The following is a 23,435-nucleotide window of genomic DNA, read 5'->3' on the forward strand; positions in this document are numbered from 1 at the left end:
ATAACTATTGGCATTGTAAATGACAAAGCTATTAATTTCGCAATTTTCAAAAACAAAACCTAATTAAAAAATGTGTCATTTACAATACCAATAGCTCTAACTTTCCTAATACGAGACCTATTGCATTGCAAATGCTTGTTTCACTTATCATGTTGTGTAGAGAGTCACATTTGGTCCTGATGAAGAGCCTTGATCCTCCGGACTCATAGAGCATTAAACATGTTGATCGTTAGAGTAGAGCATACACAGCTAGTAACCTTACATCTAGTTCACTGCCACTCTTCCTGTTTTTACTCAGGCAGTTTACCTTCCTGAACAAATTACTGCTAGGACTAACTCACCTGTTTAATCAACTCACTCCACATCTACACACACTAGGCCCCTTACCCCCACTGCACCCAATGGCAGGGACAAAATATCCCTGCCAAAGAGCCCTGTAATGGGTGCCCGTCAGGTATTGCAGCGCCAACCTGACAAGGGGCAGGCACGTATGATGAAGCATGACACCTAGCTTGCTAGGTGTGTGAGAACCCTAGTTCTGACAAGGGATATTCCCCCTATTTCTACTCCAGGTGGGACGACCATTCCTTAGTGTTACTCCCACCTGCATCTCATTCACTCAGACCCTGAGGAACTTCATACCCTCTTTGCTCGATAGCGACGCTGCCTGACATGTTTCACGGCCTCTATCCCTTTCACTCATCGTTCATTTACAGTCCACTTGCAAACTTATTGGTTTTGCTTTTATACTGGTTTGACAAAATAGGAGTGCCTATAAACTTGAAATATGTTTCTTGTATCTTTTAGTGGTGTGCCTTCTTGTGGTCATGTTCTGCTTAACAGTGCATTCATTAGTTTTGTGTTGACTCTAAATGTGTGGGTTTATTTGATTAAAAATCGTTTTAATAAAACAACTACCTTTGTGGGTGAAACACAAATAACACAAAAAGCACACAAAAAAGTGTACTACCTAGTCAAAAATGTTGAAATACCAGATTCATGTTCGTACTAAAATATTTTCAAAAAGTTAAATGCCAATCAGAAAGTATTTAAATCACATGACAAAGTTGCCTCTTTACATATGTTATATCATTGTTATCTAAGAGTGAAGAATTGCATTAGTAAATCGTACCTGTAGCATTTTCTGTCTCTGGAATGGAGTCATTTTGTAAAGTGTGCTTTGGCACTCGGCACTGGCGGTTCTGTAGTTCTACAGCAGAATTGTCTGGAGCCTGCTTTCTTGTCCATGTACGGTTTATGGATCGCCTACAATGTAAAAGCCATACAAAAAATTGTTCACAAACATAGAAACACATGTCACAAGGAGAATATTGGATACTAAAATGTCTATTCGAGCTTTGAAACCAGGGAATGTCTTCCTATTCTGGACATTTCTCTGTCAACTTCAACAGCATAACTGATGGAAAACTTATAAAAAGAAAGGCATGTAGGGCATATACGGGTAGACTGGTATGTTGAGAAGGAAAGTGCATCCTCCTAGCGTTAACATGTTAATCCAAGCAAACATATTTAAGAGTTTGCTTTTTTTTAAAGATTGTTACACTCATGTGTTAACCCTTATGGTGACACTTAATGAAAACTATACAAATATGTTTCCTTCAGTGTTTCTCTTTAGGAAGGAGAGAAATAAATGTGTACTTTTAATTCAGTTAGAAGCCGAAACACAGCTCAAACAAGTACTGGCAAAGCCAGTATGTCTGACCTACAGCGTAGAATTGTGTCAATCATAAGCATGGCTGTGCAACTGAGTGAGTGAATGAACAAGAAAATGGGTCAAAGGCTCGAAGAAACTATGGTTAACTCAATGGACGGATGGATGTATTTTATTTATTTAGTAGTTTAAATTTACTAGTGAAATTCTGCCTAATGATACAATGCACAGTTAATAGATCACACGACCATTAAAACATTTGCTTAAAAAATCTAAAGAGTCTTGAGCACGACCCCTAGATTTTAAACCCGGTAACCCAGGCGAATTCCCTCAACAGATACACTTTGAAGAAGGAGCAAAGATACTCTCCACATACTTCCTTCTCCTGGCCACATACTGCAATTCCCCACACTTCTATCTTAAGGATTTTTGTGGCCCTGGGCAAGATATATTTTAGAGGCATCTGCGGAAAAACTATGAATTGTATTAGACATTTTCTGCTAACGCAAGTCAACAAGATGCCAAACAATAGTGAATTATACACTTTCAGAAATGGGGTAACACAAATGCAGTTGAAATATATCTTGCCTGGGTCCCAAACATCCTTTGAATGAGACTGCATACAAAGAGAGAGCAAGAGGTAGTATAAGCAGAGGGAGGGAGTGTAGTTCAGATATAGAAATAGACACGCGTGAGAGAAAGAGAGAGAAAGCTTTTTTTCCCCAGAGGTCCCCTTGAAGATCGGGGGCCTAGGCAATTGCCCGCTTTGCCCATGCCTTAAAACTTCTCTGATTCCGCCATATGATAGCCTTTCAATTCCATACAGTGCACATGCTGGTTCTTTGTGTTGTAGCCATGCAACAAAGATGCAATATCACTACAGTTCAAGGATTAAAAAATACACGTAACTATGATTATTATTAATATTAATATTATTATTAGAATATGCCGCTAACGCAGTCAACTGTCCAGCAGTACAAGATCATCAGTATACATGGTTAAAGATAGTAGAGGGTGCCAGAAGGGACTCGTGGGAAGATCTTAGATTCTTTAGATATACCAGCAGATATAAGTCTGTGAGGGAGAACAACACCAGTGTTAAAACACATCCATCTATTAAACCATTATCCACATAGGCCCTATTTCAAATTTGAAGTGTGTAATACGAAAAGAAATTAACAGTCCCCATGGGATAAAGCATTGACGTAGTTTATTCCAAAGTAATGTACAATTAACAATGTCAATTGCACAGGATAAGTCGATAACTGGAAGTTCGCGGAATTCGTGTAATTTCCTTGTGTGTAATTACATGAAACCTTAAAAAAATTATGCAAATTTAAGCAGAAAACAAATCTGTTACTTAGTGCTATCCTTTGGCATCAAGGTGGCCTCGTGTGTACTTTGGAAAGGAGGACACATTTCGCACTATAAAAATAGCACACAAACAATACGTGTTGTGAAAACAGCAGCTCACCTACTGTTTGTTCGCGTAGTTATTGTTCTTACTGTTCTGCTCCAACTGGGCTTGAAATTACATAATATGGCACAACTGTGTAAGTTTGGAAATTTCGCATAACAAGCACAACACAAAATTCAGGAAATTGTGCAAGATTACGTAGGGTAACAAAAGTTTGCCCAGGACTAATAAAAACGGCCTACATCTCTGTTTCTTCAAAACCACATATTTGTTCACCATCAACCACACTGCCAAGACATCTTATTTTACTTTATAAATTCATAAGGCAAAGCCTTTAAAAACATTAGATCTCATGTAACAACTTCATATTAAAAGGCAGCATCATACTAACAACATCCATTTTTATTCATATCAGTGTGGTAGCAAGGGGGGCGCATGATTTTTGGGGGCGCGTTTCCCAACACTCCTAACTGCGGAAGTCAAGGGGCAGCAAATTCAGGAATCGGCAGCAGTACCCCACCCCCACTCTTACATTCGCCCACCACTGGCAGCAAACGCAGGTACCGAACGGGCGGCCAAAGGCCTAGCTACGCCACTGGTTCATATTATCGAAACTGAAAATGCACCAAGTCTAATTTCTATATTAAGAGCCCGATTACAACTTTTGGCGGTGCGGGCGGGCGGCACCACATTGCTAAGAGTTGCCACAGCGTTGCCCTCCAGATTACAACTTAAAATTGGTCTGGCGGGCGGAGTGTCGGTTCCCGATGTGGTGCCTCTTTCAAAGGCTGCAGTGTCTTAGAAAGGTTCCTGCATGGCATGGACTGTAACTTCCATGCTGCGCAGGAACTGGTGTACATACACACGGGGGGGGCACATGTTTTGCCCCCCTGTGTGCATCCACAGGGCGTGAGGCACGAGGTGTAGGGCCTCCTTTCCTTCCTCTCTGTCACGGTTTTCATGGCGCTGTAACCGTCATGAAAACCATGGTGGAGAGGATACTCATAATATGCTTGGCAGGACCACAGAGATCCCACCAAGCATATTGCGGCCTCTGAACCGATCCGCCACCTCTAGCGAACATAGTACCCTGGCGGCGGCCCCATGGTGGTCTGACCACCCATGTCATAATGCAGTGGTCGGACCGCTGGTGCGGCGGTGGCTGGACCGCTGCCACCGTGCCACCACGAGTCTGGCGGTCCTGGGACCACAGACTCGTAATTGGGACTATGGCGTTTCATTTCTCCTGTTGAAATACTTGCATACTTTCGACACCGCGCAGAATACGTTAGAAAGACAGGGGAAACATACAACGGACTGATCAAGAAGAAAGCAGAGCAATCCAATTAAAAAATACTTTATCTATCGTCCTGGTACATCATGGTCCGACACATGCCAGCTGAAATGAATCAGGGCAGCTTTCCTCACTATTCTGCTAGATGTTTTGGAACGACTTATGTAAAAAATATTTCGGATGTACAGAGGAGAACCTTTCCAGAATCTATTCTCAAACCTTTCTATAGGTACCTAGTAACAGACTCTGAGATGACTCACAAGTCTGATACAAGACTCACGAAGAAGTGATTACTCAATATATAGACTCCTTAAAACAATGTTTTTCTGTACATTATTATGTGTCCAATTGCTGAGATCATAGAGAACAGTTCTCTTTCAGAGGAATGCTACATTCACAGATCCTCAAACGAATGCAAGCAGCCTACAGTAATATACTTAAAGGCACCTCTACATTGATTGTAGTGAACTGCACCTTCTTCACAATAGCTATACAGAGTGACTATAATGAACCTTTATGTGGCACTCATAAACAAAAGTTGGACTTTACTGAAGGCCACCTGTGCAGACAGGCTAAAATGTGCTGCACCACTTAACTGAACATGGACATAGGGTGGAATATACCGCACCTATGAAAAGGACACAGGCACATTGGATTGAATGTATACATGCATACAGGGTGGAATAAACTGCAGCAGTTTGAAATATAGTCTACCCTTTTAAAATAAACACACACCCACAGAGTGACATCTACTGCACCGCCATGAAACAGGTATGAGTGAGCATATGAGCTGAGCAGTTAAGCGGGCAGGCGAGTGAAGTATGGAGTCCGTGTATTTGTAATTGACGGAGCAACCAGATGAATACATCGGTAAATGGGTTGGAGCGTGACTGCATTAGAGAGATATTGAGTGAATCAGTGCATCAAAGTGAGGAAAATCAAGCAGCTGAATTTGAAGGTGAGTTACTTAGAACTGACATCCTTGGCATAGTATTCCTCAAAACATTTTGCCTTTATTGCCGTAATCTTTGCTAAGCATGTTTTTGTTTGCATTAGGACTCTGTGCACTTTACCCCTGCTATGCAGTGCTAAGGTGCTTGAGCTTTCTCTTTAAAACACGGCAAAACTGGCCTACACCTAATTGCCACATTGAATGTACTTGTAAGTCCCTAGTAAATGGTACCACATGTCCACAGGGCCTGTAAATTAAATGCTGCAATCGGGCAGCAGCACCCATTGTGCCAAAAATTACAGGAGCACTATAAAACATGTCTTAAAAATGCCACTGCAGCCTCTAGTCCAGTTTTAGACTGCCACTTTGTCCAGGCAAAATAAACCGTTTGTCAGTCCTAAACCTTCCCTTTTCAATACTTATAAATCACCCCTTAAGTAGGGCATAACGACTCATTGGGCAGGATGCATGGCATTTAAAAAGTAGGAGATATGTGTTTAAGTTTTAAATGTCTTGACATTCAAAAACTCCTAAAACCGTGTTTCACCACTGTAAGGTCTATCTCTTCCATTGAATAACAATGGGTTACTTTATTGTGTTTACTTCAGATTGAGAGCAAGTAGAGATATGCTGTTTAGACTCTAGTGAACTGCAATTTACAATCCTCTTTACTGGGGAAATCAGATTTTAAATTACAATTGTGAAAGTGCAAATTTTAGAAAATTGGTATGTTCTTGCCCAAACCAACTGTGTCCTGCCGCCAGTGTCCCGGGTAAAATTACAGTGAATGGCTCTGTTATTGAAGATTGAGTATTGCTTCCAGATAGTGAGACAAAGAAGCCTAGATGTGGGGGAGAGGGTCTTCCTGACAGGATGGCTGGAGGGAGCTCTACACAGCCCTGATTACATTTCAAAGAGACTTGTCTGCAGCACATACAAAGGAACCTGACACCAGGCCTGCCCATGCTTTTGTCAGCCTAGACAGTTTTAAGGCAGGTCAGTAGAAGGGGAAGATCTGACCAGAACCAGTTTGGTGGGTAAGTCGGGTAATTCCCCCACACTGCCCTGCTGCTGGAAGGACTGCCTTGCTGTCTGAAAAAGGAAGATTGGACCTGCTTACCTTGATCCCAGCCCCCCAGAGTGACCCTATGGTCAGTTGGCTCACCTTCTTCATGATCTACATGAACATAAAAAGCTTCTGGAGCCGTGACCTGCAAATGTCAAGCTGACCACCACCAACTGGACTTCCCTGGACCTGCCTGAGCCCTGCTGCTGGCCTTTTGCTGGATAGAGTTCGGATGCCCAAAAGGTGCCCCCAGGTCCTGGACACTTAGATGGTATAAGAGTGTATTCCTTCCTGCCTAACAGAAGTTTCCATCAGATCCGCGCAGAGCCGCACAGCTCTGAATCAAAGGCTCACCTGGAACTGACGCCAAGCCTCCAAGAACCATGCTACGACACTTACGTTTGAGAGCTGTACACCAGATCCTATGTAGAGCGCCACCGAGCACCCCAGCAACGAACAGAAGGATTCCTCAGACCTGATGGCGATTGACGCGAAGGCCCTCAAAGCCTCAGCATGCACCTGATAGCTTAATCGGAAGCGACGAGTAAATCAGTGAAGCCTCCCCACGCAGGTGAAAGGCTCATTAGATTCCACACCGAAGCCTTGCAGACCTTTGTATCGCTTGCGACAGTCATGGGTAAAGGTGATCAGAACCAACCCAAGTTGTCCTTTGAGCAACGAAGATCCAAATAACAAGACCCTGGCCCTGGTAGGGGTGCGGGGGAGACGGCGCCAGTACAGGAGGACGCAGATGACGACATCCGCACTATCCTGAAGGCTATGGAACAATTTTTGCAGAGTGGCATTTCTGCGTTGGGCACTAGAATGGATGCCATGTCCTCTAGGATGGATAGAATGGTGGAGCGCTTAGACAAACACGCAGAACGGCTCGACATGGCTGAGAGACGCCTCAAGGAGGTGGAGGAAACGCACACCACGTTAGATGCGGATCATAAGTAACTGGGAATAGTTATTCGCATCCTGCAAGATAAAACAGAGGACTTAGAAGCGCGTTCCTGACGTTGTAACCTGCGGCTCGTGGGCCTTCCGGAGACGACAGCTACTGGGAATATGGAACAGTTTATGAAAAAATTGCTTGTCACTCTGCTGGGGGAAGGTGTCTTCTCTGCCATGTTTGTTGTGGAAATGGCGCACAGGGCCTTAGGTCCTCGCCCGCCGCCGGGCGCCCCCCGTGCCCCATTATTGCGAAAACCGCCCAATTACCGTGACCGGGACTCTGCCTTGCGGGTAGCCCGGGAAAAGAAAATTCTGAAGTTCGAGGGGTCCGAACTATCCATATTTCCAGACTTTACTGCTAGGGTACAGGAAGCCCGCAGACTCTTTGTGCCCCTTAAGAAGCAGCTGCACGAGCTGGGTGCTGATTACGCCATGCTGTACCCCGCAAGGCTTCGTGTCATATTCACGGACCCCAAAGTATTGCAGCAGGCTATCAAGAAATGGATCAAGGATCGAAGGACCGGTCCGGCGCGACCGCAGCAAGAAGGGGTGGCGGATTCCGCGCTGGACGAACAAGACTGAAATATGTGGCAACTGTTCACACTGTATGTACAGGTAGACGCATAACATGATGTTTGGACACAGTTCTTTATACACTAATGTGAGACCCCTGACGGTAGGATTATACCCTGGTAGGAAAAGCTGGCTCGATATGGTCGCTACAGGACTGTATGTTCGTCACTAGGCCATCGGTTGTACAACTGTTTACCATTAGGATATATGAACCTGCTAGTAGCCGGACTTATCGGAGGCGATCCTGGCGGCACCAGCCGCGACTTGCAGGTTGAGTTTAGTCAGGGAAACCGGATTGATTGCCTTATGGGAGTAGCAGATTTATGACCCCAGCTGTAAATGTTCTTTTATGTCAGGCGGAGTTGGGGCTAATGCTTGATTGTTGTTCTTATTTACCATTATTGCCTCCAGAGGGAGTAATTTCCAAACTTTTATCTTTAACTCCAACTCCCTCAAAACTTCTTCATGCTCAAACTGCATTTTCTTTTCCTCAAGATCTAACTTTTTATTTTCTATTTCTAGTTGCCTATCAACCTTGAACCTGGTCAATTCCATTTCATGCCTTCTTGATCTCTCTCTGTCCTCCAACTCCTCTGGAGACAGACTTTTGTTAAAAGCACTGCTACATGCGGGGGAAGGTACTTTCCTCCCTCCTAGGCCCACTGGCCCTTCTTGTTGCACAATTGCCAAGTCATCCTCCTCAATCACAGGAGTTTTCCTTGCTTCTACCCAGGCCCTCAGCGCCTTGTAGAATTCTTCCTTCACTCTGAACCCAGAGGTGGAAACATTGAATTTCTTGCAAAAGTACTTCAGCTGCATTACTTTGTAGCTTTGTAGCTTCTCTTCTTCCCATTCAAGATCAAGAGACTATGGATTCTTCTCTCTCTACTGAGATAGGCATCTTTCAAAAATAGGCAATCCAAAAATCAAAAAGGAATCTACCAAAAAGTATGCGGTATCGTTATGGTCTGCACTCACTAAGTAGTGTTCACCAGTCACTGTACATGAGTCACAAATGCAAATCCAGAATCCCTTCCGCTGCCTACCAATGTTAGATTTGGGGGTCTCTGGTTGGCACAGGTAGGTACTTGTGACAAACAAGGACCCTCCCCTCTAGTCAGGGAAAGGGGATTACACACCTAAAATAACCCCTGCTCACCCTCTAGGTTGCGTTGAGCGAGCAGTCAAGGCTTATTTCAGAGGCGTTATAAGTTAAGCAGTTGTGACCACATACAGTAACCCAGTGACAACACTACAAATGGACACCACACAGGTTTTATATAAAAAATAAGTAGACTTTATATAGAGTTACCACAAGACCATAAACGACAAAAATACAAACTATGATTAATTTAAGATGGTAGATTAAGCTTAGTTCAGTTCAGTTCTTAGATGCGCCACTCTGCGTCAATGTACCTTAAGTTGCGTTGCGCTTCCACGACAAGCAATGTCGCAGCGATGGGAAATGCAGCAAAGTTCAGCTACAAAGAAATAAAGACGTGAAGATCTTATAGATGTGGCACGCTTCTCGGGGATGCGAGAAACTCTCGTTCGATGCGTGGACTGCAGCGGCGACACCCTTACGATGCGACAGCAACAGCTCCAGCGGCGATGCTCTTCTTCACAATGCGTGAAGCTTCCGCACGATGGGACAACTACAGCGGCGACATCCAAGATGCGACGGCAGCAGCTCCGACGGCGGCGCGCTTCTCGGGGATGCGAGGTGCTCTTGGTCGATGCGGTGCAATGCGACAGTTCCAGCAGCGACACCCTCCTTCTCTGGAGTTGCGACGGTAGGCACAGCGACGGCCACACGCTCCGACCTCATTGCGAGATGCTTCTCCTGATGCGGTGCAGTGCGACAACCACAGATACGACACCCTCTTTCTCCGGAGTTGCGACGGCAGCAGCAGTGACGGCGACACGCTTCCTCTTTGTTGCGGCACGCTTCTCTTCGATGCGGTGCAGTGTGACAGTTCCAGCGGCGACACTCTCCTTCAGAGTTGCGACGGCAGGCACAGCGACGGCGAAACGCTTCTTCTCGTTGAGTCGCGCTTTCAGCTCCTTGCGACACGCAGTTCCTCAGAAGGCCCAAAACAGCAGCAGGCACTTCCACAAGAACTCTGGGGAGCTGGGGGGTGAATTCTGTTGTCCCTGAGACTTCAGCAGGAGGCAAGCTCTTTTCCAACCCCTTGGAGATCCTTTAAAAGTTGAAAGCAAAGTTACTCAAAAGTCCTTTCTCCTTCCTTTGGCAGTAAGGCAACCACTGCAGGCCAATCCCCCAAGCAGCACTTCAGCTTGGGAATAGTCTCTCCTCAGTTTCTTCCGGTTCCTCTCCTCAGTCAAGGTTTCTTCTTGTTGTTCAGAGTGATATAATTTCATGGGAGCAGGGTCCCAATACTTATACCCCAAAATCCTTTGTTCTCTGAGGGGAGAGGGGCCTGTGCCTAGTCCAAACCAGTTCCTGAGAACTCTGTTTACCAGACTTCTCTTTTCCCTTCACAGTGCAAGGCAGAAACATCAGACGCCCCACAGGAGGTGGAGCCAGCATTGTGGAAGCCACGTACAGTCCTGGAGCACTTTGTTGACAGGACTCCTTCTCTTCGTTCCGTGTGCAGGGCAGAGACATCAGCCGCTCCCCATGGGGTGGAGCCAGCACTGTGGAGGGCAGGCACAGCCCTATTTAAGGTTCAGGTGCACTCCTCCCTCCCATCAAGATGCAGATCTCTCTATTCACCACTGGGTGACTCAGCCTGTCTACTGGAATTCCCCAGCCCTGTCACTCACAGAAACCAGACATAGGAATACACAACCTAGCAGAGGCAGGTTTGAATAGTTAGACAAGTAAATACCTACTTTCTAAAAGTGGTATTTGCAAACACAGAATATTAAAATAAACTTTACTAAAAGATGTATTTTATTATTCTGAGTTCAGGCATACTAAACTCGAATTTCTACCATGTTCTCTGAGCCTGTTAGGATTATAAAGTGTAACAATTCTACAGCCCATTCTGGCCTATGGAGAACAGGTAGCCTTGCAATAGTGAAAAACGAAAATGGCTGTAATTCACTATTAGGACATGCCACACACACCAGGGCTTGTCCTACCTTATACTTACAATGCACCCTGCCCGTTGGCCTACCATAGGGGTGACTAATATGAAGAAAAGGGAAGGTTTAGGGACTGGAAAGTGGGCGCACTTACCCAGTCAGCATGACAGTACCAGATTGCACACAGGCTCTGCAATGGCAGACCTTAGACACATTTTACAAGGCTGCTTCTGTGGGTGGCACAACCAGTGCTGCAGGCCCACCAGCAGCATTTGGATTACACGCCCTGGCACACTCAGTGCACTAGACTAGGGTCTGACAAGTAAACCAAAATAGCCAAACATGGAATCACTGATTCATACATCAATTTACAATAGGGAGCACTTGCACTGTGGCACTGAATAGCAATGGCACAGTGCCCAAAGCATCTAACACCAGCAAAAATACATGAGGCAACAGCAAAAATGGAAGGTAGACCCACGCCAATGTTTCCCGGTCTAACACACGTGTACAAGTACAACAGTCTATCGCTGGGTCCCCTCACTAATTCTTTTACCCATTTGAGTAAACTCCGAAGTTCACCACAAAGACCTCCCCAAACACACGACTACATCATACTATAACCATCAGGGCACAAGCTGTTAGCCAAAAAGATAGCATGTGAAGCTCCCCTAACTACCTCACTTAAACATTCATTCACTTCTCATATCCCAAGCCCAGCCATTCAGAACCTAATTGTCACATGGTAAAATTACTGAGTGAGGTTCCAGTCCTAAAAGCTACCAGCGAACCGCCAATGTAACTATCTTCCTACAGAACTGTGTGGAAACCCATTTCTTACCATCATTCAAGACAGCTTTCAAAGCTCACCCCCCTCCAAAGGAATGCAATATTGATGAATGACATTTCAATCATCTTCCTACTTGCATCACTCCAACTCTCTCCAGTAAATCTACTGCTATAAATAGACACTGTACGCAAATACTGTAAAAATGTTAAGGGGAACTTTTGTCTCGTCATCATTTACCATCCATCATACCTACTACCTGTCCTATATCCATTCAAGTTGAAACAAACACATTCATATTATGTTGTTGCTTAGCACAGCGTTTCTTGTGAAAATGTTCCTGTTGCTCAATAAATACAAACACAAAATACAAACAATTTAAACAAACTTACCTAAATGTTAACTTATTTCTGTTCTCTTTATTTTCCCCTCCATCTTCTTCATCACTGTGATCAGAGAACTGACAGTGAAGAACTTCATCTTTCTCTTCTATATTACCCAATAGCATCTGACTGCGAGTTCGAAATCCTGCTACTACTCGCTCCAGTGAGTAGGTAGGAGGGCTTGTATGAACCTTCAAGAAAAGATTAATTAATAAATTATTCGATCTGATTAGCTCTAGTCATCTTCTACAACACTGAAAAACAAATCAAAATGTGTGCATTTGTACTAACACACATGAAAAAAGAGAAATGTCCGCTGTAAACATGCCTGAAATCAAACAGTTATTCAGATCAGGCATATAAGCCAGTCATGGCCCGCATTTACAGGCACTGGGGCTCTGCCCCCCCCTGTTTTAAAGCATGATGAATGTCTGTCAGGACAAGCAAAGGTCAGTTTACAGGCACTCATCATGTCAGGGTCAGACAGCCAGATGAGATTAGGTGGCAGCGTCTTGAGTTTCCTGGTGCATCCGTTCCCCGAAGCGCTCACATACTTCCTGAGCCATAGTTCTTCTCCCTCCAACAGTGATTAATTTGTAAAAAAAAAGTAAGTGCTAGGGCCCTTCTCCGGATGCAACTGTAGCTTGCACCACCCTTTGCCCCTGCCAGCGCAGTCAATGACAGTACCAACACAACTGCTAACCATCACAATCCTACATCTGTGATAATTTAGAGTATTCCAGGCCACTGAAAGCTATAAGAATGGTGTGGGCGGCAGGTACTGTTAGTTTGTAATGTATATTGAAATATTAAACATTGTGCTGTGCTTATGTCAAAATTAGGCAAACAGTGCCACCATGTGGTAGTCTGTCATAGGTGCCGGTGTTGAGAATGAAGTGCTGGGGCACCACCACCTGCTGATCCTGCATCACTGCTTAGGACTAGTAAAGACTTTATGGAGTATTTGGCTGTTTGTATGAATGTATGTATATTTGTACACATGCTGTGAATGGATGAATGCAAGTGTATGCATGTACATGCTTGTGAATGGGTGGCCGTGAGTGTGTGCACTTGTGGATGGATGGGATGGAGTAGGTGCACAAGTGTGTGCTTGTGAATGGAAGGAGAACCGTTAAGAGATAACCTGATTTCTAATATTTCTCTGGAAAACTGACTGGTTCAAAAAATGGGGCGAATCTCTCTGAGGACACCCACAATTACCAGGGAGATAATTAGAACACTGAAAGCTAAAGAAAATAGAACAGCAAGCATCAGCAACCTCCAAATCTTCACCCTACAACAACAGCTAGAATGCCATTGACAGAGACATTTAAGAAAAAATTACATTATGCTTCATTTTAATGGGTATATCAGATCATGTGTACATGGACTGAAAAGGTGGAGTGCTTTACAGAGCAAACGTGGTCCAGGCATGAAAGTTCGCACAGATCAAGACATTTCCATCTTATAAGAAGGGGTTGCAGTTACTGCTGATTACAGGTAACATAGGAAGACGGTTAAGAGATAGGGTTTTAGGCATTTTCAGAATGGTAATGTCAAAGGAAACCGCATGAAGTGCAAGGGCAAATCCTTAAACAATCTTCTGTTATAGGTGGTGAAGTCCTGCTTCCATGCACATTATTTGAGAATCTTTTGAGTTTATATCTAGGAAGGAAATCACTGCAGGTGCTGAACCAAACGACCACAGAGGTGGGGTGACTGTCCTTTTAGATTATGCAACATGTCTTAAACAGAATCCATGCCTGGAAGTAGATATGTAGAGGAGTGATATTTCTTTTGTTTTTCTACTGATGCACAAGTTACTACTTGTGTAACGATATATCTGTAATAGGCATTAGTTAGTGATGGATTCCTTACCTTAGAATATCCCCAGGCGTCAGACTGGATCCGGAAAATTTTGCCTAGCAATACCCCTGCGCACCGGCAGGCGTCATCGGTGGCTCCACGTCCGTCGTCAGCGTCGTTAGCGCCGGAATGGCGTCGTCGGAGTACATAGACGCCGTCCATGCGCGCTGACGTCAGATCTGATGCACAGCTTTTCCGCGCCAGATTCACAGAGCCACGATAGAACTAACACTGATGCCATGAAACTAGGGCCCTGAAAGGGGATGACCTTAACCCTAGATATCGGTTCGCAGAACGGAGAGAATCGGGGGATCGACTGACATGCTGAGTAGCTCGGGATACCAGTATCTTCGTGCCCAGTCCGGAGCCACAAGGATAACCTGGGCTCGATCGCGCCTGATCTTCTTCAGCACTCTGGGCAGAAGTGGTATGGGCGGAAAGGCGTACAATAGACCGCAACTCCACTCGCGACGAAAAGCGTCTCTGAGCGAGTGCCGCCTTGGAAACTCCAACGCGCAGAACTGATGACATTGCGCGTTCTCTTCTGTGGCAAATAGATCTAACCAAGGCTCTCCCCACTGCTGAAAGAGGCCTTGCGCCACGTCCGAGTTCAGACGCCATTCGTGATCCATCATGCACCGGCGGCTGAGTTCGTCCGCACTGGCGTTCAGAGAACCCACCAGGCGTTGAACCACCATGGTCACGCCCTAATGTTCCAGCCACTGCCAGAGGCACAGAGCCTCCTGGCATAGGGTCCACGACCCCACCCCGCCCTGTTTGTTGCAGTACCACATGGCGGTGGTGTTTTCTGTGAACACCTGCACTACACTCCCCCGGACAGAGGGGAGGAATGCCTTCAGTGCAAGACGGATCGCCCTCAGCTCCAGAATTTTGAGGTGGAGCTGGGACTCCGCCGGAGACCAGAGGCCTCTGATCTCCGCCTCTCCCATGTGGCCCCCCCAGCCCAGGAGGGAGGCGTCCGTCACAACTACGTGCTCCGGGTGGGTTAGGGAGAGGGATCGGCCACTGACCCAATCGTGGTCCGTGAGCCACCCATGCAACTGTCTTGCAGTGCCCTCCGAGATCAAGACATGGTCGGACAAGTTGCCCTGATGCTGGGCCCACTGAAACTTCAGGTCCCACTTCAGAGCCCGCATCCGGCACCGGGCGTGATGCACCAGAAGGATGCAGGAGGCCATCAGCCCCAGAAGCCGCAGCGTCAACATGACCGAGACTCTGGATAAAGGCTGAAAGATCGGAATCATAGCCTGAATATCCCGAACCCGCTGTTCGGGAGGATAAACCCGAAACTGCACCGAATCCAGAACCCCTCCTATGAAGAGGAGCTTCTGGGAGGGACACAGGTGCGACTTCGGCACGTTGATGGAGAACCCCAGCAGGTGCAGGAGATTGGCCGTAGTCTGGAGGTGGCTGACGACTGTCTGGGGCGAGCCCGCCTTCAACAACCAGTCGTCGAGGTAGGGGAAGACTGACGCCCCTAACCTGCGCAGATGGGCTGCGACCCGTGGGGCGCTGGTAAAGCCGAAGGGCAGCATGGTAAATTGAAAGTGCTCGTGGCCTACCGTGAACCGAAGGTAACGCCGGTGGGCCGGCAGGACGGGGATATGGAAATAAGCGTCCTGCAAGTCCAACGCTACCATCCAGTCTCCGGGGTCCAGGGCAGCTAAGACCTGAGCCAGAGTCAGCATCTTGAACTCTCCTTCCGGAGGAAGCCGTTGACGTTCCGTAGGTCCAAGATAGGGCGTAGGCCCCCTTTGCCCTTCTTGAGCACCCTACTTCCGGCCCAGGAACGCGCTCGATGGCCCCCTTGGCCAAGAGAGCCGTGACTTCCTCTTGCAGAAGTTGCAAGTGATCCCCCGACACGCGGTGGAATTGCGGTGGCATGGCTGGAGGGGTCGCCTCGAAGAGGAGGGAGTAGCCCCTTCGGACGATTTGCAGCACCCACCTGTCCAATGTGACAGTGCACCAGTGGAAGAGGTGATGGCGAACCCTGCCCCCCACTGGCGTCACATGGGCCTGAAAGTACGGACTAGGAGGGTTTTGAGGCAGGTGCTGCGGGGGAAGGTGTGGACTGGCCTCGCCGTGGTCCCCGACCGCCGTTACGGTGGTTTCCACAGCCGCCACCGCGCTGTTGAGCGTTCTGCGGCGCGTGGCTGGCGGCACGTGTGGGGGCGCCCCTTCCTTGGCCACGAAAGGAGCGAAAGGCACCCGTTTGCTGGCGTGGGGCAGAGAGGCCCAAGGACTTGGCCGTAGCCCTGGAGTCCTTAAAACGCTCAAGCGCATGGTCTGCCTTGTCACCAAAGAGGCGACGGCCATCGAACGGGATATCCAGAAGGGTAGCCTGGACATCGGCCGAAAAGTTGGCGGACCTCAACCAGGCGTTGGCGTCGTACCGCCACCGTCGTTGCCATCGCCCTGCCCAGTGAGTCCGTTGTATCCAGCCCACACCGGATGGAATACCGTGCTGCATCTCGATCCTCCGCAAGGGCTTGGGCGAGTTTTACCCGGGCCTCCTCCGGACATTATGGCAGCACTTCCGCGACCGTGTCCCACAGGGTGTGGGTGTAGCGGCCCAAGAGGCATGCGGTATTGACTGACCGCAGTTCCTAACTCAGGGACGAGAACACCTTCTTCCCGAACTGTTCGTACCTCTTGGATTCCCGATCGGGCGGGGCCGTCGGGAATGCGGTCTGGGAAGTGGAGGCCTGGATGACCAGGCTCTCGGGGGTGGGATGGGTGGACAAAAAGCATGGGTTGCCCTGGGCCGGGTGGTAGCGTCTGACCACGTTCCTATCCACAGGCGGACCTGTGGCGGGCTTGGACCAAGTGCCCACAAGAACGTCACACAAGGCCTCATTGAACAGCAGTAGAGGCTCACTGGAGCTTGCCTGCGGTTTAAGGACCTCAGTGAGGAGGTTAGTCCTCAAGGCCGCAACAGTGTGCTCAAGGTTTAGGTCCTTGGCTGCCCTCGTCAACACTACACTATAAGCAGCCCCCTCCTCCGTAGCCATGGTTGGAGGGGAGACAAATCCAGTGTCTGGCGAAGTGTCAATTCCACTGGCCTCCCCAAGCTCATATGTCCAGTCCTGTTGAGACTGGCACTCCCGTGCCAGAGGGTCCTCAGACCCTTCCCAATCACCCATCTCCTGTAGTTCAGGGTCAGCAGATGGGGCCAGTTCATGGAAATAGAAATCCCCAAAGGCCGTCGGTAGCGGCGCCCAGCGGCGCCGCTCCGATGCCAGAACCGGACCGAGAGTAGGATCGGGGACGGCGCTCATAGCAGGCGCCAGGGGTGACACCCGCTGGGCCGGCGCCGGTGAGGTTGTGAGGTCGACCGGCGACGACCCGGAAAAAAATCCAGGGAGGGCCTGCGGCGCCAGGACCGAAGTCGCCGGCGGCGCCGGGGCCGAAGCACCCAACAGCGTCGGAGCCGAAGCACCAAACCCGCTAGGCCTTTCAGCCGGGGCCGTTGGGCCCGGAGGCGCCACGGAACCCGGCTGAGGAGGGAGGGACTTCATGGCCATGAGGTACCGCTCGACCTCCTCAGGCGTCGCGTCATGCCCAGGGACCCGAAGGTGTGGGGCAGGCGGTGACGTCCGCAACTCCGTCGGAGCCCTGTGGGTGGTGTCACCCGAACCCCCGGCCGCAACGCGTGAGAGTGGGGGTGGGTCGGAGGAATGATGGTGTCTCACTGACCTCTCATGCCTCTTACCTGAGGACTTGGATCTGACGACCGATGTCCACTTCCGGAGCTGCGAGGGCTCCGACCCCGTGACCAGTCCCTCTACCTCCTGTGGGACCGGGACCTGGAGCGGCGCATGGCCGACTGCCAGAGTTCCAGTCGTTTGCGGGACCGCTCCCGCCTAGCTTTAGACGTCAGGGCCCGGCAGTCGGAGCAGGTGCGGTCGTCGTGGACGAGGCCTAAACACTTGAGGCACCGGCGATGGGGGTCGGTAACCGACATCAGTCGGTCGCACTTGGAACAGGGTTTAAACCCGGGCATCCCTACCGGCACCGTAGGAGTCGAAGACTCGAGTAAAGAAATGATCAAAAAGAGCAAAAAGTTTAGTCAAAAAAGACTAAGGGGTAAAGCTTCTCCTGACCAGCGCTAGCTGGTGCTGAAAAAAGAAGAACTGACGTCAGCGCGCATGGACGGCGTCTATGTACTCCGACGACGTCATTCCGGCGCTAACGACGCCGACGACGGACGCAGAGCCGCGGACGACGCCTTCCGGAGTGCGGGGGTATTGCTACGCAAAATTTTCCGGATCCAGTCTGACGCCTGGGGATATTCTAAGTTAAGGAATCTATCACTAACGTGTCTCTTTCAGATTGAACAGACAAGTCATTGACCATTTTCGCTGGTGAAAGGGGGTAGTGAGGAAGGTCAGTCAGCAGCACAGCACTGACCCATCAATGTTGGAGCTTGGAGTATGGCTTTGAAATTGTTGCCCGGTGGGGTGGTACTCAGTATGAGTGAATGAACTGTGGTGTCCCTCAGAGAAAAGTGATAGCCATATTTGTACCGTTTCAGTGATATGCATGCTCGATAAGACAGTCTTTTCTAGGGAAGAATGGTCAATGCTGTTGAATGGTCAAGGTGTATGAGGAGGCAAGGAACTCTGTTGCCCATGCTCATCAATGCATCACCTCCACCCCCTGAATTGTGCTCTAAGAAATTCTTCCAAAAATTCAGGTACAAAATGTCAAAGCAGCTCAACTTGTTTCAGCCTAAGGGGCAGATTATGATGCCGTTTGGAAAGGCTCAGAACAGCAACGAATTCTGTTGAATCAGATTCCAACCGACTCGGACAAATTTCCGGACGACCGATCATGATGTCCGGAAACCGTTCTAACTGTCCGACTCGGTTCCAAACGACATTCGGAGTAACGATGTCATGCGGAGCCGACTCGTACAGGTCTACAGGCTGTGTTTCAGGACGAGCGATTAGGATGTTGGATTCGGACAGCCTTTCCAAATTGGTTGTTACGACACGGATCGGCTGCCGGAATCTGACTTTGGGGGCCGTTAGCTGGCACCCCTTCACCCGGGGCTCTCCGATTTGGGCCTGTGGGCGTACCCACGGGTCTCTCCTTTCCATGCCTGCCACATGGTGCAAGGTTATCCCTAACTACCCCTTTTTTCAATGGGAGCCTGTGTTCTTGTTCGTAACACAGGCTCCCATGGAAGTCAATGGGAGTTCGACCGAACGGTGTTTGAACACACCGTAATCGGTCGGTTGGACTCCCTGGGCCGGAGTCGTTCGGAATGCATTTTGGAACCGATTCGCTTGGACTGCTTTCCGGACTACATCATAATCGGGCCCTGAGTATATGGGATTCTTAAAAACACCAAATGTATGTTTAGTTGTTGATTTTCAGATTTAATAATGGAAACCATTCTTCCATCCAAAAGGTGGTGAATGTTCAAATAAGCATGTGAAACCGTGGGAAACCCATCACTGGAAAATTTGATGAAGTCCATTTTGTCACTCCAATTGAGGATTTCAATTCGTTGAGGGATGTTTCTCTAATTTGATTAATTTTCCCTTGGCTACTCAAAATACAAAACAGTGCTCGACTAACTTCCAGCTTTATCGATACAGTAGCACACATGTTTCAAAATCATCATATGCTACTTCTAATATGGACATCATCTTCTTGCGCTCCAATAATTAATTATCAGAAACAATTGTGAGTGGCATGATTTGGAATAATGCACTTGTGTTAACCTATACATGGCATGCGACATTCAGAGCCCTCCTAGAGAAGGATCTGAGCTAGGTTGTGAGTCCCATAGCTTAGTGCATGGCCCTTTGATGGCAGTATTCAGAGTATCATCACTCCGCTACCTGTCCATCACTACCTAGAAGACAAAAGAAAACAAGGCAGATATAATGGTGTTATTCTGTACTCACTATTCTGTGATTTCACACAGAATGCATTAAGTAATGTGCTTTTAATAATGGTCCCTCGTTCTGTTTCCTTGGCTGTTGTTAGATGAAATCACTGTTCTACTGCTTCACTTAACCACGTTAGAAGATTTTCCTATGTTTTACTCTACTGAAATTTGAGCAAGTGTATATGAGAGATGCATATTGCTATGAATTTATGCTCATTTTATAGCGCAAATGATGCATTTCTAGAAGCACAGATCCCCTTCTTAATAAAAATGTGCTTCATGAATCATGCCTGAAATATTTATTCCCTACGAGTATCAATACTACTTTTAAAACATTGAACATTATTTTGTGAAATCACTGGAAGCATGAAAAGACGGTATAGGCATACTGATGAAAGTGACCAATTACATGGATGTTATGGATGATAGGAGCAAGGTAAAGGGAGTACTTTGAGTATCAACTTTGTTCATACCTTTCTAGGCTCAGGCCTGTCAGAGAGGTGATTGGACTGCGCCATGCTGAAGGAGAAGGGCTGAGAGATATTGGTAAGTGGAACGCTGTACGGTCTCCTGCTGTAGGGAACAACGTTCAAGCCATCACCCTCCCCATGTGCAGATGCCATCACAAGCGTCATCTTCTCGAGTTCATCTTGCATATGATTTATCAGGAGATGCTGCTCAACCATTTTCTCATTCTAAAAGCACAGCAACATTTTAATATGTTAAAACAATATTCACTGTGTACATTTGCCTGATAATTATTAAAACATTATTAAACATGTCTGTTTACTTAGCAAGTATAGATTATGACTTCCATTGATTATACCATTTCCATAGGTAAGCATGACACATGCCTTTAGGCATTGTACAGTCAAAGGACCAATTTTCTAAAACTAATGGTTCTTAGAACTCCAATAAAACACAAAGCACCTTTCTGTAATGTACGTCATTCAGCACAGTCATTAGTATAAGATTTCAAGTAACTGGACGTACTGGGAGACGTCAACAGCCCACTCAGAAAAGAAACCTGTGGCTGAGTACATACCCAGTACTACACCCACCTATCCCACTTAGCTTTCTATATAAGACCCTTCACTTCATCCATGAGTAATAGTATATTATGGGAAGGGCAAGGCTTAGGGTATTGATGGTGTTTCATTTAAATGTCATGTCCTCTTACATCCCAACCCCATTGCTGGAATGTAAAAATGTACAAGGGCTTTCTATGGTTAGATTAAAAAGCATAACTCAGAGTGGGGTGTAGTCCCATGATATACAACATATTAATTAAAAACCCTTTTTTAGGATGGCCTGGCTATCCTGGGATTCATCTCTGAATATAAAACCACACACATGGTATTATGTTAATTTCTGGCAGCTCTTGCTTCCTTATAGCTTTTCCTAAGCAGAAAATGAAGATGCTGCTTAGCTTTTAAAAAGATCACACTTTCAAATCATCGTCTTCGGTTTTTGCAGGTGACACTTTTATGTTAGTCTAACTGTCTTTTAATCTGAATTATGCTCTTTTTTGAATTGTTGTAAGGTTTGTGGCTCAAGTAAGACATTAGTTTCAGCATCAGAAGCAGGATTCTAACCCTTAACAATTTGTCAGCTTTACTTTTAGCCATAGTTTTCTTTCAAATGCTTCCCTTTTTCAAGGGATATGTCGTTAATATTTTTACTTGATGCATGGAAACCTGTCTCTAGAGAGCTATTGCGTGACCATAACTATGTGGACACGAATATCTACCTGACCCAAGAAAGAGTTTAATGGGCTATTGAGACCTCTGCATTTTCTTTCCTTTGAAATGTGTCAACATATCAACATGTAGCTTCTTGTTCCTCCTGAGTAAGATTATTGTGCTTATTTCATACTTTTTTATTGTTTCAACCCGAATGCAAATATTATTTACTATCTCTTGAATCAAATAGAGAGCCATTTGTTTCCAAAAACTTATAATAAAAGGTTTTTCTAAGATTCTTGCTTAATCCTTCAGAGTACGAGTATGTTTCTGATATATTCACTGTATCGCCCTATTGTATTTTAATTTTTTCTTATACGTGATCTTTGTCCATATTATGTTATAAAAATCGCAATAAAATTGCATTGAAATAAAAAAAATTGCTTCTTGAATTGACACAAAACTTTCGTTATATTCAAGCAAAAATTGAGATTTCTACAAGCATTTAGGTTAAGGAGAATTCTCGGAAACCTGTAGAAGGATTTAATAATAAGTCTAGCAAGATAATTTGCTTGGATTAGATGAAAATCTGGAAATAAAACTGATGAAAATAAAGGAAATGTCTTCAGGCCACCTGTGAGACTTGTCGCAGACTGCACGGCGTGTCTGCATCCTGGGGGACGTCTTCTATTTGGCAAGTGCAAGAAGAAAACTTCCTTATATAATTGCTCTTCTCAGAAAGTGCAAGTGCCCATTTCAGTGCATATATTTGTTCTGGCCAAGGGAAGACCTGGCCTGGAATATTTTTGGATGGAAAGATTAGGGTCTGAAGAGAGTTTTTTTAATTTGTGGTTTTTTTCCAGCAAAATAGACTGTGATGTTATATTACTCTGGAAGAAGTGGCTGGACCCCGAAAAGAATACAGGTCATTTAATAACACCATTAACATAAGTCATAACAATATGGTTTCATCAAAGGCATAATTTAATTGGAGAAGAAAAAAAAATGCAATTTGGAATACTTAATGGTTAATTAACATGAAAATGCTGCTTGCCCTAGTGGAAAAGGATAGATTTTTGGCATTTGAACACAAAGTTTACCTTTAATTGGTTTGAATAATTTATCCAGGCAATTCAGTATTTGTAACTCATCTCAGACATACATGTGCCAAAAAAACCTTGTCACTAGAAAACTAAGAGCAAACTTAGGGCAAAAATGTTGTGCCTTGCAGACAGCCATTTTATCAACTGGGCAATTGAAGGTTATATTTCCAAATACATAGAGGAATTCCCATGTCAGGGAGATTCCAACTGGATACTTTAGAGGCTAAAAATATGACCATCAGAGTTAGGTTTTTTTCTATGAAACATTAAGATCCTCTCTCCTATATGAATATTCTGTGGTACACACGTCCTGCTGCCAGTTCAAGAGCTCTGAGTATAGCTACTTTTCCCTAAGTGATAACCATAACATGATGATAGTATGTATGTAATAACCATAAAATGATGTATGTAACCATAAAATGATGTGTGTATGTATCCTAAAGTTGTAGGACTGGCGAAGGATCTAGAATCTTAGAAGCTTTGCTTGTTACGGATGTGCCCATCTAGCCCTGACGGAAGAAACATCTGTCAGCTCGACAAAGCAAAGCAAGTTGTGGTAGATACGGAGCACAGGCATTAAGGTGGCGCGTTTTTCAAATGGCAGCCAGTGCAAGTTTGTACGAGCCTTTAACACACAACTGTAGTTTCAAAGGTTGCAGGTCACTATTACCACAAAGAAATGAATTTTTTGGAGTACTGCAAGCCAGTA

General features: G+C 46.3%; 1 protein-coding gene across 2 annotated transcripts in view; it reads right to left on the bottom strand.

The window, feature by feature from the left end:
• The window catches only part of KIF27 (kinesin family member 27), a 479,420-nt gene that overhangs the window by 289,148 nt on the left and 166,837 nt on the right, over window positions 1-23,435 (bottom strand). For both annotated transcript variants that reach the window (XM_086961311.1, XM_086961310.1), the window contains exons 6-8: window positions 20,415-20,636; window positions 12,162-12,343; window positions 1,133-1,266 (exon numbers count right to left, since the gene is read on the bottom strand). In XM_086961311.1, coding sequence (XP_086817437.1) covers window positions 1,133-1,266; window positions 12,162-12,343; window positions 20,415-20,636 — 538 coding nt within the window. The remainder of the gene's footprint in view (window positions 1-1,132; window positions 1,267-12,161; window positions 12,344-20,414; window positions 20,637-23,435) is intronic.

Source organism: Lissotriton vulgaris, chromosome 3_1 (genome assembly GCF_964263255.1).
Source record: "Lissotriton vulgaris chromosome 3_1, aLisVul1.2, whole genome shotgun sequence".
In the NCBI taxonomy this organism is placed as follows: domain Eukaryota; kingdom Metazoa; phylum Chordata; class Amphibia; order Caudata; family Salamandridae; genus Lissotriton; species Lissotriton vulgaris.